This window comes from Podarcis tiliguerta, assembly GCF_965153285.1.
Source record: "Podarcis tiliguerta genome assembly, chromosome: 8".
Classification (NCBI taxonomy): Eukaryota; Metazoa; Chordata; class Lepidosauria; order Squamata; family Lacertidae; genus Podarcis; species Podarcis tiliguerta.
The window spans coordinates 15,635,764-15,649,326 of NC_139541.1; the positions used below are offsets into that span (position 1 = coordinate 15,635,764).

A 13,563-nucleotide genomic window follows, 5' to 3' on the forward strand; every position below is an offset into this window, starting at 1 on the left:
AAAATGGCCTGTATCTGCTTTTCGGCTTTTGAAAATTGTAATGGGACGTGGGTGGTGCTGTGGGTTAAACCACAGAGCCTAGGACTTGCCGATCAGAAGGTCAGCAGTTCAAATCCCCGCGACGGGGTGAGCTCCCGTTGCTCTGCCCGTGCTACTGCCAACCTAGCAGTTCGAAAGCACGTCAAAGTGCAAGTAGGTAAATAGGTACCACTCCGGCGGGCAGGTAAACGGTGTTTCCGTGCGCTGCTCTGGTTCACCAGAAGCGGCTTAGTCATGCTGGCCATGTGACCCAGAAGCTGTACGCCGGATCCCTCGGCCAATAAAGTGAGATGAGCACTGCAACCCCAGAGTTGGCCATGACTAGACCTAATGGTCAGGGGTCCCTTTACCTTTAATATTCTTTTTTGATTTTGAATGTTTTTGCTTTGCCTTTGTTTAAATTGTGTATCTGTTGGCCACTCTAGGTTCTTTGTGGAGGAAAGGTGGAATGCAAAATTCATTCATTCAATCCATTCAATTCAGTCGGTCCAGAGGTCACAATATGCATTTCCCCTTCCCCACTGCAGGATCGCAGAACACACAGAAAACTCCCCTTAATTGTGGAGCCCGTTTGAAATGACAACTGCTATTGTCTCAATATTTAATAAATTTTTATTTTTAAATTTGGTTATTGATTATCTACAGTCAATGGGGGACGGAGCAGGTGGGACTAGTGAGATATTTTAAAAACCGTACAAGCCAAATACACCAAGAGGTATAAAGAGGAGATGGGAAGGGTGGTAGAAGACTAGAGAGAAACAAAAACGGGAGAAATGAAAGAAAAAAACACACCAAAGAGGTGATGAGGACAATTCCCAGTGTCAGTGGAAAAGACACAAGTAGGATTGGTTTAAAAATCCTCGGCTCTGTACACATTAAAATCCTCTGTGCAATTTGAAAAAGTGTCCCACTTATAACAGTTGACTTTAAAAAGGGAGGCACGTCAAGGTCTCCTCCCAAATCCAAACTTGGCACCAGTTCTGTGCTTCTTAAAAACTAGGCTATTTTCATTTTTAAAAAACCCTACAGCAGCATTTCTTTAAAAAACAAACAAACAAAAAAACCCCAAACAGTCCTCTTCTATACAAAGGGGGGACCCCCCCCCCCACAAAATATATATTAACATTTTCTAACAAATAAGCTCATTTGTACCTCTACAGAACACACCTGACACAAGTATGGTGAGGGTGGGAAAGTGAGAGGCAGATTTATTTTCCTCCCCCATAATGGAAAAAAAAAATTGTGCAAATAAACCCCTCTGTGATGGCAGTTCAGAAGCTTTTTGGGGAAGGCTTTCAGGTTGCTCGGATAAAGGAGAACATTTGCTCTTCTAGATGAAAACCTTGTGTGCCTTGCATACGAAGGATGTACTCTTGAGTCTTCAAGGACTGTAGTGTTCACATTGACACTTCCCGCCCTGTACCAAACTGGGGCATGTTTTCGCTCAACAAGATTCAGCTCTCTTTCTGTGCTAAGGTCAATCCATAGCTGGTACTCTAGGGCCACATTCAAAACATCCACTTTGACCATTAGGATACGACTTTCAACAGTCACGGCTTCCGCTGTCCCCCACCAGAATTTTGGGAACTGTAGTTTATTGAGGGTGCTGCAAGTTGTTAGAAGACCCCTATTTCTCTCCCAGTATGAATTAACCATCATTCCTTCCTTCACAAGGAACTCTGGGGATTTTAGCTCTAACAGGAATGAGGTGGGCAGGCCTTCTAACAACTCTCAGCCCCCTGAACAAACCACAGCTCCCAGAATTCTTTGATGGGAGAGCTATGACTGTCAAACATGGTAGCATTGTGCTTTAAATGCACAGTAAGAATGTAGCCTGACAAGATAGCTGTGTTCAGGGACAGGGTAAGGCCAAGATGGAGAATTCTCTTTTGACGAAAAAATAAAATCTGATAGGAGCAGACACTACAAAGAAAACTATAGTCACTGGCTTGGCCAAATCTTTCTCCATATCCCACCAACAGGACTGGAACGCCAATGGTTGCGACCAACATACTGTGATGGGAAAGAGAGCTGGCTTAAGAAAGCAGGAGGTAAACCCAGGCATCACCAGGATTTTAAATCAGGGGTGGCTAAACTGCGGTCCTTCAGATGTGCTGGACGACAACTCCATGCCTATTTTAAACCCATTTCACAGGTCAACTAAACTAAAACCAAGACTTGGCTAAAGAGGGGGAGCTGATGGGAGTATTGCCAAGGAACTCAAGGCGAAGCCAGTCTAGGAGAGCAAATTCTTGAGACTTCATCACTCACAACCACATCCTAACCCAAGGTGGGCTCTCTAGCTGTTTCACAAGCAGCTATGGGGAACCAGTGGCCCTGCAGATGATGGTTGACTCCCAACGCCCATCAGCTCCAGTCACTGAGGCCAGCGGTCAGGCATGATGGGAGCTGTAGCACAACAACATCCAGATGACCCACAGGGTCTCCAACCCTGAGCTACTGGAGCTTCATCCCATGGTAACCCCCCATATCTCCAACTCCCAGGCTACAGGTTCAAGTGAATTCCCAGAAAAAGAAAAGAAAGGCAAGCAATTTGAGTGGTCTGAAGGCAGAGGCCAACACAGAATCAAAATTAAAGAGGAGCAGGATTCGCATACAGGACATAAGACATTTCTTTGACACCCGCAACGGCTGCCTATTCCAGTATTGTTTAAAAACACACGTCCGCACGGAGCAATATTTTTGGTGTCATCATCATCTTCTCCTTGAAGCGTTGCTGGGCAGGTTTTTTTAAATAAAAAAAATCCTCAGGTCCGTGGCAAACCATCTTGTACCCCCACCTGAGCACCTGGTACCTTTAATTCCATCACATCATGTCGACTTCTTGCAACAGAGATCTCTGGAGGGCAGAACATGGCTTTTAAGTAGGTTGGGCTCTTCGAAAGGCATGTATTGTAGGTTTCTCTCCCCGACCCCCTAATTTGGCATGGGGAGAGGGACTGGATCCAAGCTGGGATCGACTGAAGCAGATTAGGAGAGTGAAAGTTTGATGTATGTCTATATATATATAATATCCAAGAATACTGTAGTCCACTCAATCCATCTTTCTCTTTTGCTTCTCGCGAGAGTGTCTGTCCACCCTGCCCCAAAACGAGGGGGTCATTGATAGAGAAGGTAGCTCTTCAGGGATTCTGGCAGTGGCAGTGCGTGGATCTCATTCAAGCGGTCCTTGCCCAGGGCAAGGCGGACGGAGCGCCGGCAAAGGTCCATCAGAGGCAGAGGTTCAGCTGCAGGAGAGGGGAAACAAGAGAGCCAAAGAGCATTAACTTCAGTGCTAAGAATTAAGAATGTACGGTACAAAGCACCCCTTTGCAGCATGCAAAAGACTGAAAGAGGATGTTTATCAGTATAGAATCCAGGGCTGCCTGCACACCATCCATTTAAAGCACATGTCTTCCTCAATAAGAATCCTGGGAACCGTAGTTCACCCTTCACAGAGGTGCAGTTCCCAGCGCTCTTCAACTACAATTATTGTCATAAGCAGCAGTACTGATCTACAGTGGTACCTCGGGTTAAGTACTTAATTCGTTCCGGAGGTCCGTTCTTAACCTGAAACTGTTCTTAACCTGAAGCACCACTTTACCTAATGGGGCCTCCTGCTGCTGCCGTGCCGCCAGAGCACAATTTCTGTTCTCATCCTGAAGCAAAGTTCTTAACCTGAAGCACAGTTTCTGGGTTAGTGGAGTCTGTAACCTGAAGCGTATGTAACCCGAGGTACAGCTATAGTTCTACAAACACAGCTCCGTTAGAGCCTCGGTACAGGACTACATGTCTTGTTTAATACAGACACACTGTGCGCGCCTGTCTCTTACAAACATTCCACGACAATAATGTTCTCCAAATGTTAATAAAATGAAGAGGATTTCTTCAAGCAGTCTGAAATCTGGCACGGAGCACCCCACACACTGCATGCCAGAAGTTGTCCAAACTTCAGACAAATCTGTTTTGTTTTGTTTTTTAAAAGAACCCAGCCAAGATACAGCAGTTTAAGAAAACCATGTCCACTCTTCTGCACCCAACACCGTACACAATTGCGCTCCTGTGGATGTGGAGCGCATACATAGCTCCCAGGTTTTGCCACATCTGCCTTCCACTAGCCTGGCTCAATCTCTCTTGAATGAAAAGATACTTCCTGCCAGATCTTGTTCTAACTAACAGCCCTGGCCTTCATAAACACTGATACCCCAAGCTCGGTCTTCAAAATCACTTGCACATTCAGTTCAGCATGAAGCGAAGAAGAAGAAGAAGAAGAAGAAGAAGAAGAAGAAGAAGAGGAGGAGTTTGGATTTGATATCCCGCCTTTCACTCCCTTTAAGGAGTCTCAAAGCGGCTAACATTCTCCTTTCCCTTCCTCCCCCACAACAAACACTCTGTGAGGTGAGTGGGGCTGAGAGACTTCAAGGAAGTGTGACTAGCCTCTGGTGTTATTCGCCCAGTGTTGCAGAATCTTCTCACAGAGATGGAACAGGTGCCCTCAGCAACTTTTACACCAGAGGTAGCCAATGTGGTACACTTCTAGGTGCGGTTGGACTCCAACTCCCATCAGTCTCGGCCAGCATGGTCAATGGTCAGGGATGATGGGAGATCATCAATATTTGGAGGGACACTAGCCTGGGTTTTCAGCCTCAGATGGCTGAAAACTCTTCTTATGCAAACAAACAACTAATGAAAAAACTTTTAAAAGAACACGTAAGGTAAAGGTAAAGGGACCCCTGACCATTAGGTCCACTCATGACCAACTCTGGGGTTGAGGAGCTCATCTCGCTTTATTGGCCGAGGGAGCCGGCGTACAGCTTCCGGGTCATGTGGCCAGCATGACTAAGCCGCTTCTGGCAAACCAGAGCAACGCACGGAAACACCGATTACCTTCCTACCGGAGCGGTACCTATTGATCTACTTGCACTTTGATGTGCTTTTGAACAGCTAGGTTGGCAGGAGCAGAGATCGAGAAACGGGAGCTCACCCCGTTGTGGGGATTCGAACCGCCGACCTTCTGATCGGCAAGTCCTAGGCTCTGTGGTTTAACCCACAGCGCCACCCATGTCCCTTAGAAGAACTCTTAGCTGGCTAATTAATTTTGGTTGTATGAGTGTGTGTCTATACTGATTTGATTTTTCTAAAGAAATTGCAGTACATATTGTAAGTATTGTTATAAATAAGAAGATAAATAAAACTACTCAGGATCTCACAGGAGACTGCTTTAAACTGAGTCAGACCATTGGGTCCATCTAGCCAAGCTGTGTCTACACTGACTGGCAGGGTTTTCAGACAGGGTTCTTTGTCAGCTCTACCTGGAGACAGTGGGGACTGAACCACCAGGATGCAAAGCAGGTGCTCTACCACTGAGCTATGGCCATTTCCTTGCAACATAGGAAACTGCCTTATTCTGAATCAGATAGTTGATCCATCTAGCTCAGTACCGTCTACACTGACTGGCAGTGGCTTTCCGGGGTTTTCAGAGATGAGGCATTCACAGCCGGCACTACCTGGTAATGCTGCTGTGGACTTCTGCATGCAAGGCAAACACCGCCACGGAGCTACTGCCCTTCTCAAGACAGGCCCTGGAAAAACATCCCACAACTTTGCAACACATCTTCCCAGCTGGGAGCACTGGCCGATCTCAATCCAGGTAGCATCTTTCTCTCCTGGCAAGGATCTGAGGAAATTTGCATTTTGTGGACTTAAGATTTCCTGAAAAGGAGCCCCACCCTGCTTGCTGACCGACTCTGCAGGCAGGACACCTGGCACAGGCCCCCCGCGCAGAGCCGACGTCACGGATATGGGCAACAAAAACTCCCTTTTCGTTTGGGTAGAGCCTCAGCGCGGTGACTTACTTCCAGCTGCAATTTCCTCCCCAGACACATTTTCCACTGAGGTAGTTGAAGACGTGAGCCTTGATCACAAAGAAGACCGCTGGCTGGCTTGGAAAACTGGGGGCGGGGGCAGCAGGCAGAGGAAGAGAGAAATATAACTTCAAACTTCTGGAAGGCGAAGTCATTGGCGAAGTCCAAGTGCATTCTGCATCCACCAGGGAAGTTGGAAAGCTCAGCTCGGTGTTCCTTGTCCAGACTATTGAGATCAGTACTGTTTACACCAGGGTTTCCCAAACTTGGCCCTCCAGATGTTTTTGGACTACAATTCCCATCATCCCTGACCACTGCTAGCTAAGGATGATGGGAGTTACTAGTCCCAAAACAGCTGGAGGACCAAGTGGCTCTCTAGGACAGGCATAGGCAAACTTGGCCCTCCATATATTTTGAGACTACAATTCCCATCATCCCTGACCACCGGTCCTGTTAGGGATGGTGGGAGTTTTAGTTCCAAAACATCTGGAGGGCCAAGTTTGCCTATGCCTGCCCTAGGATTTCAGACAGGGAGTCTCTCCCAGCCCTACCTGGAGATGCCATTGCAGACTGGACCTTCTGCATGCAAAACAGATGCTCTACCATCCAGCCAGTCAGAGGGCCCTCTGAATGGGTCCTGGGTGCCTCTCCTTTGTAGGACCACCAGGTTGGCAAAGGTTGCTCTAGGTTTTGAAAAGAAACAGCCCACACCTCCACAAGAGCCTACCTTTGAAGGTGACCCGGAACTAAAATTAATCCAGAATGCGGCAGCTAGACTGGTGACTGGGAGCGGCCGCTGAGACCATATAACACTGGTCTTGAAAGACATACACTGGCTCCCAGTACGTTTCCGAGCACAATTCAAAGTGTTGGTGCTGACCTTTAAAGCCCTAAATGGCCTCTGTCCAGTATACCTGAAGGAGCGTCTCCACCTCCATCGTTATGCCCGGACACTGAGGTCCAGCGCCGAGGGCCTTGTGGTGGTTCCCTTGCTGCGGGAAGCCAAGTTACAGGGAACCAGGCAAAGTGCCTTCTTGGTAGTGGCACCCGCCCTGTGGAATGCCCTCCCACCAGATGTCAAAGAGAAAATAACTACCAAACTTTTAGAAGACATCTAAAGGCAGCCCTGTTTAAGGAAGCTTTTAATGTTTAATAGGTTATTGTATTTTAGTGCTTTGTTGGAAGCCGCCCAGAGTGGCGGGGGGGACCCAGCCAGATGGCAGGGTATAAATAATATATTATTATTATTATTATTATTAAGCTTCCTAATTTCTGCTTGCAGATTGATGCAAGCGTAACTCAAAACACACTTGTGTGCTGCCTGCATGGCCATCTCTACTGCACAACTATTGGCATGCAACAAACCGCCACACGGAGCCTCTCAGTTTGGAAGGCACAGAGCAAAAACAGGTAATGGCATGGGCTCAGGTGTTGCATAGGCCTCGATACAACCAAATGTTAAAAGGGCCTGTGACAGCCATGACCTCTCAAACCTGTAGCTTGAATGTTATTTTGCCAAGAAGCCCCCACTCTAGGCTGCGGCAGGAGAATCCTTCAGTCTAAAGGCTACGGCGATGTAACCTGCAGGCAAATGAATAGATCCAGCTAGATCCAGCCATACACGCCCCCCCCCCCCCCAAGCAGCTGCCTCTTCTAGATTGAGAAGGCCAGTGTCGCAATTCTAGTCAACTGCAGAACAGGCCATCCTGATAACCTCAACTTCATGGAAGAAGAGAAACAACTTACTAGCCCTGAAGGCTGCAGAGAACTGCTGGCGCAATACTGGGAGCCAGGTGAACAAACTCAGTAAGCAGAATTTCCAGGGGCAGGAATTCAGTGCCAAGTTTAGGCCTGGGGCAGCTCCTCATAGTCAGAAAGAGACTCTGCACCAACACTCAGACTTACACAAACTGGGTTATAAAGAAAAGGTTTCCCCCACAAAACCCAGGTTCTCTTAGTGCAGAATATGGACTACTTTCTCTTCCATTTGGGTAGTTTATTTTGGGTACATTTGGGTAGTTCCCTAGTCCATATGAACCTGTACTTCAGTTCTACCTGCCCTTCTTAACTGTCATTTTCACAAAGAGACGCTAAAGCAATGAACTGTGCGTTTCACTTAGCAAAAGGAAGTGAGCTGGCTTTTAACCACTTTCCAACGGGGCCTGCTTAGGTGTTCCTGGGATGCCTCTGCCTGCCATGTCTCCTCTGAACAACAGGCGCAAACGAGGATGCTGGGATAGCCCTGTAAAACTTCACTTAAAAGGGGGTCCCCTCTGGGGTGGAAGCGAGGAACACCACCCCTCCTGCAATCTGTGCCCACTTCCGTTTTGAGAAGCAGGTTCCCTTGCCAAGTACACACACATTTGCAAATTGCATGGGACTAATAAAACACAGGATGTGCCACTAAAGTTTTTGCAGCTGGGAGAAACCAGAGACAGACAACAGAAGGTGTCACACACCGCAGGGAGAAGACAGGCTAGAAAGGACTAGAGGCGGCCAGGCCAGATATTTTTCACTGAGTCATTTTCGAAAGCTGTGACTCAGCACAAAGCTCCTCCTATCCTTAACAGGAATTTAGATAAGCAGACAAGTGTCTGGCCTGTTGCACTTTTTTAAAAGCATACATGCATTCACAGAAACTTATGGAGGACCCAGGGAGGATTGCTCCGTGGAAAACCTCCAGACCTGGAGTTCCCTAAGTTCTTGATTTTAATTCTGAGTCAGAATGGGAGGCTTACTTACCCTCAACAGATTAATTTCTAAAGTGTTGAAGAGAAGAAGGAAGGGAATTAACCTGCCCTCTGAAAAGCCACACACAATCGCCTGGCTTAGAGGTAGACCAGCCCAGAGTAATGCATCATTCAGAGATGCAACAGGCACCCTCCCGCTCCAAAGGCAGCATAAATGCCTACAACTGGGAGTCACTAGATGACCCAGGGCTACCTAATGCAGAAAGGTGACAAAATTACTCAGCAGGTGGAAAGACTGAATAGTGGCAACCCTAGAACAGTGACTCAGACAGAGGAGCCAATTCAGACTCTCAAATCCAGGTAGGAAAAATGAAGAAGAGAGGATACGTACGGTCAAGCCCATTCAAGTAGCGCATCCTAATTTCACAGTGGCCCCACACGGCGCTCACGACCGGATACAGTTTTTTCCCTTTGAGTCCCCGGAAAGCAACCCCCATGTACTGTCCGTCCACGATGAAACTCAAGGTCCCATCGTCCATGTCCAGCACCACCAAAAACGAGTCGGGCACAATGAAAGTCTCGTCGGCCTCCAAGAAGGCCGGGTACGTCTTGCTGGGCTGGTTCTTCCCGTCGTGGTACAGCCGGTTCCGCCCGAGGTCCCACCCCCACGACTCGTGGTTGTTCCCGATGAGTGTCGTGTACCCCACCGAGTGCAGGGGGGCATCCGCCGTGGCCACGCCGACCACCGCATGCGTGCCGCGCTGCCTCATCGCCCAGGTGATCTGCCAGACGTGGAGACCCCGCGTGTAGCCCACCTTGCCCCGGATGGCGTCCGTGCTCTGGGCCACCGGATGCCGGTGAAATATGAGCTTGTCGTCCTCCTTCACAAAGACGTTGAGCGAGCGGTCATCGTTGTTCCATGAGTGCAGCAGCTGAATCTCATAGGAGACGGCGGGCATGTCTAGGAGGAGGTCCAATCGGGCCGGCTTGCAGTAATCCAGCCCCTGGAGCTCGTGTTTCAGGGGCCTGTAGGCCGGGTCCCTCATATCCACAGTCTTTATCCCGCCGGTGACTTTCTGCCCCATCTTTACCGTCTATTAATAGGCACCCAAAGCAGGCTCATCAATCGCACTGGCCGTGCATGGGTGTCATTCAAGCTCTCACAGGTTGCTACGAGAGATCCCGTCAGAATCGCCTAATGGGTGGAAAGGAGAAAAACAAGAAGCGGGGAAGAAGAGTTAAACATGAACACTTCAAACATGGGAGGCCGTGCGATGGGAGGCTCCACAGAACCGGAGCAGATAAAGGACGCCGGCACAACAGTAGAGGAAAAACAAGCACAGGACAGCCATCCTATGAGAAGGCCTGGCGGGTTCTAGGCCGGCAACTTGAATCACGTTTCCTCAACACAGAAGGCTGGCGAGGTTCCACATTCTGAAAATAAGACTCCGATTGTCATACGGCCTTGTTGCCCGAGGGAAGCCTGGGAGTAGAGTTGCATGTTGCCTAGCAACCTTAGGGTAGCTTGACCCTCACTCTTCCCCCTGCCCCAGACTCCCAATATTTATTATTTACCTATTTATTACATGGGCCAGTGTGGTGCAGTGGTTAGAGTGTCAGACGAGGACCTGGGAGACCAGAGTTCAAGTTCCCTAGTCAGCCATGAAACTCATTTGATATAATCCTGGGCCAGTCTCTTAGCCGAGCCTACCTTCATAGTCGTTGCGAGGATAAAATGGAAGAGGAAAAACTATGTGCACCACTTTGAGCTCCTTGGAGGAAAGGGTTGATATAAATGAAATATTATTGTTAATAATAACAGGGTCTGGAGCCATAAAAAGCTTTACTATTTCAAAACCAACGCTTTTAAAGTCCCTAATACCCCCCCCCCCCCAATTTCATCACCATAACATGGACAAAGGCTGATGGGATTACAAACCTCGAAGGATCACCTAGGAGGACCCTCGACCCCTGGTCTTATTTTTAATTTTTTTGCAAACGCAGGGAAAGTTATTAGAATTATTTCATCCCAGCCAGTAGCCCCTTGGAAGAATTCACAAGCAGCAAAATGGCAAAATTAGCAGGAAAACAAACACATCGGAGTGTTCGTAGTTTCAGATTCCATCCGTGCTTGGCAAAAAGAATCCCAAAATGTTAGTGGAAATCCAAGGGGGGGGGGGAGTTTATGTGGGGAAAAACACGGTAAGATAATCAAAATACACACACCCTGTTTTGCTTCTCTAGAATGATCCGCGTTAGATCAAGACAGATCAGAAGGGAGCCGCTCTATAAGAGTCATGAAACTCTTAAGCGAAGAAGTTCTGATTCCCTTAAGGAAAATGCAGAGGACAGGCACCAAGATATGACCATCTTGTAGCAGTGGCTCAGGAGAGTCACCCTCACTCACCCTCACCCTCAGAGAAGTACCACAAAATCTACATTCCAGTTTGCTTTATAACAAGGGATCTTCTGTAATACGGCAGAGAAGCCGGGTCCACTGTGGGGCTTTTTTTTTTTTTTAAAGAGGGGGGTAGGTGAGGGGGGGGAGAGGCAGAAGAGATGGCGAAAACATTTGAAAAAATAATAATAATAAGGGTGGGAACTCGCTTTCTAAGAAAAAAAATGTTTTAAACATTTCCTGGAATGAGGCAATCTCCCAGAAAGGCTGCCAGGTGCAGTCATAACCGTTACTCATGATCAGGATTTCGCTTGGCATGGAAAAAAAAATGGTAGGGAGAGTGAATCAGACCTTGTGTCCAGCACACACACAGAATTTTATTTTTATATATATATATAATATAAAATTATACACACAAACACTTTATAGGCACCCTGGCTTGAAAAAGGTATATATACCACCAGCAACATAAAGAAGAGGCAAAGCTGATCATTTGATTATTTTTGAGCCTGAGGGCCACATTACTTTTTTGGCAACCTTCCGAGGGCCACATCCCATTGGTGGGTGGGGCCAGAGGCAAAAGTGGGTGGAGCAAGAATGTGGATTCTACCTTTGCACAATAATCTAGTTTAACGCCCCCCCCCAAGCCTTTTCCATATACTGTACAAACAAGCAAGAGGCATGATCAGAGCTCAGGCAAAAACAAATGAACTCAAGGACAAGATGTAAATCAGTGCCAGAAAGGCAGTGTGGCCCTGGGAGAGAAAAAGACAGCTGGAGGGCCGGATATGGCCCATGGGCCTGAAACAACTCACCCTGGCACTGTGAATAAAACAGGAAAAATGCAGCATTACCTATTCCATTTTGCACAAGCCAAAAGCTGGCTCAACAGGCTTCCAGAAGAAGGCCTCAGTTCATCATCATCATCACCCTGTTTTGTCCTCTCCAAAGCTCCGGGAACCAGAAAGCAACATCTGAAGAATGAGATCACGCCAAGACAGGAAGGTGGCCTGCAGCTAATTGGACACCTCCGATGCCTCTTTCTCTCTTGGACAGAGGCGTAACCGCAGAGCAGCTGGGCTGGCAGCAGCTCAGACAGAGCTCTCTAATTAAAGGGGAAACTGAGCACACGCCACCCCCTGCCAAAAGGAGCCAGGTCTGGGCACAGTTCGGCCAAAAGGGGAAGCAATGCAGACTTGCGCTCCAAGGAGGCGCTCTTGCGCACTTGTGGCGATGACGAGTCTTACGCAGACAACCAGGTGCGTGTTTTAGCAACACACAAGGTCACAAATCGCTCCTCCTCTAGGGATCATTCAATATTGCTTTTATTTCAGCTGCCAGTCGCTTGTTGTACAACAAGGTGTCCAAGAGACTAGCAACATATTTTAAGTGGTGCGCATAATTTAGGAGGAGCTGACAAAAACTCGTGTAAAAATAACGCAATGCATAAAGAAGGGTTGCAACTTAGTGGTAGTGCATCAGAGGTCCCCGGTTTGATCCCCAGCATCTCCAGGTAGTGCCCCTGTCTGAAACACAGGAGAGCTGCTGCCAGCCAGTGTTGACAATACTGAGCTAGGTGGACCAGCGGTCTGATAAGGCAGCTTCCTATGACACAACACAACCACACCTGCATCACAACATTACAAAGGTTTGGCAGCACACTATGTACCTGGCTGCGAAAAGATGTTCACCCAGTTGAACCTCACTGGGAAGAGAGTTTCACACATGGGGGACACCACCAAGAAGGCCTGATCCCTTGTCATCCTCCCCTACGGATGCACTTTGGGAGAGGGATTTCTGTTCCAGCAGTGCTTGATTTTGATGCTTGCTGCTCACAGGGCTCAGTGTATTGCTAAATTCTCTTTTCAGGATCTTTGAAGGGTGAGAGAGACAGAGAGGGCCTCTCCAAGACATCTCTCCTGCAGCCATTACTCATTCTTGATTCAGAAGAGTCTGGCAAGATGAAGGAGAGAAGCATGATCTCTCCCCTCCCCGACACTGCCAACCCAGTAACGGAAGCAGCTCCACCGAGCTGGTTTTGGTGGTTAAGCCTGGCTGAGATGCTTCCTTTGAAAGCAAAAAAAACCCCAAACCCCACCCCCACAACAACAACAACAAAACTCTCCAACACACCCTGAACTAAATCCTCGGTGACAGAGAAGCTCACACAGTCAGCCACAGAAATCAGCAATCTGATCGCTACTTGGTGTGCTGCAACTGAGGAACAATTTAAATCTTTCTTAAAAAAACAAGAAGTACAATCAGACTGACAAGGCTGCCCATTGCACCTCTGCACGAATTGCTGTTCCTGGATATTGCACATCTTTCCAATCAGCATTCACTTATGGAGCGACGGCAAATTCCATCCCCACTGGATCAATTGCAACCAATACTGTACATAAAGTTACCTGTGGAGAGGTGGCTGCCTGTTGCCCCTCAGTATGAGTCACTGTTCTTGCCTCTTACAGGGGCACGGTTTTACTTGTTGTCGCATGGGGCACCCACAATTTTGGTCAAAGCCCTTCTGCGACTATTAAAGGTGCTGCAGTATATCCTGTTATACTCTTGGCGG

General features: G+C 47.9%; 1 protein-coding gene and 1 long non-coding RNA gene across 3 annotated transcripts in view; one reads left to right on the forward strand and one right to left on the reverse strand.

The window, feature by feature from the left end:
* Positions 1-633: 633 nt before the first annotated feature.
* SPSB1 (splA/ryanodine receptor domain and SOCS box containing 1) overlaps positions 634-13,563 on the reverse strand; it is a 34,779-nt gene continuing 21,849 nt past the window's right edge. For both annotated transcript variants that reach the window (XM_083454281.1, XM_083454282.1), the window contains exons 2-3: positions 8,985-9,788; positions 634-3,287 (exon numbers count right to left, since the gene is read on the reverse strand). In XM_083454281.1, the coding sequence (XP_083310407.1) occupies positions 3,160-3,287; positions 8,985-9,678 (822 nt within the window). In that variant the 5' untranslated portion in view covers positions 9,679-9,788 and the 3' untranslated portion in view covers positions 634-3,159. The remainder of the gene's footprint in view (positions 3,288-8,984; positions 9,789-13,563) is intronic.
* On the forward strand, positions 9,795-11,080 carry LOC310684012. The gene is made up of 2 exons (XR_014514651.1): positions 9,795-10,746; positions 10,838-11,080. It is a non-coding gene; the product is annotated as an uncharacterized lncRNA (long non-coding RNA).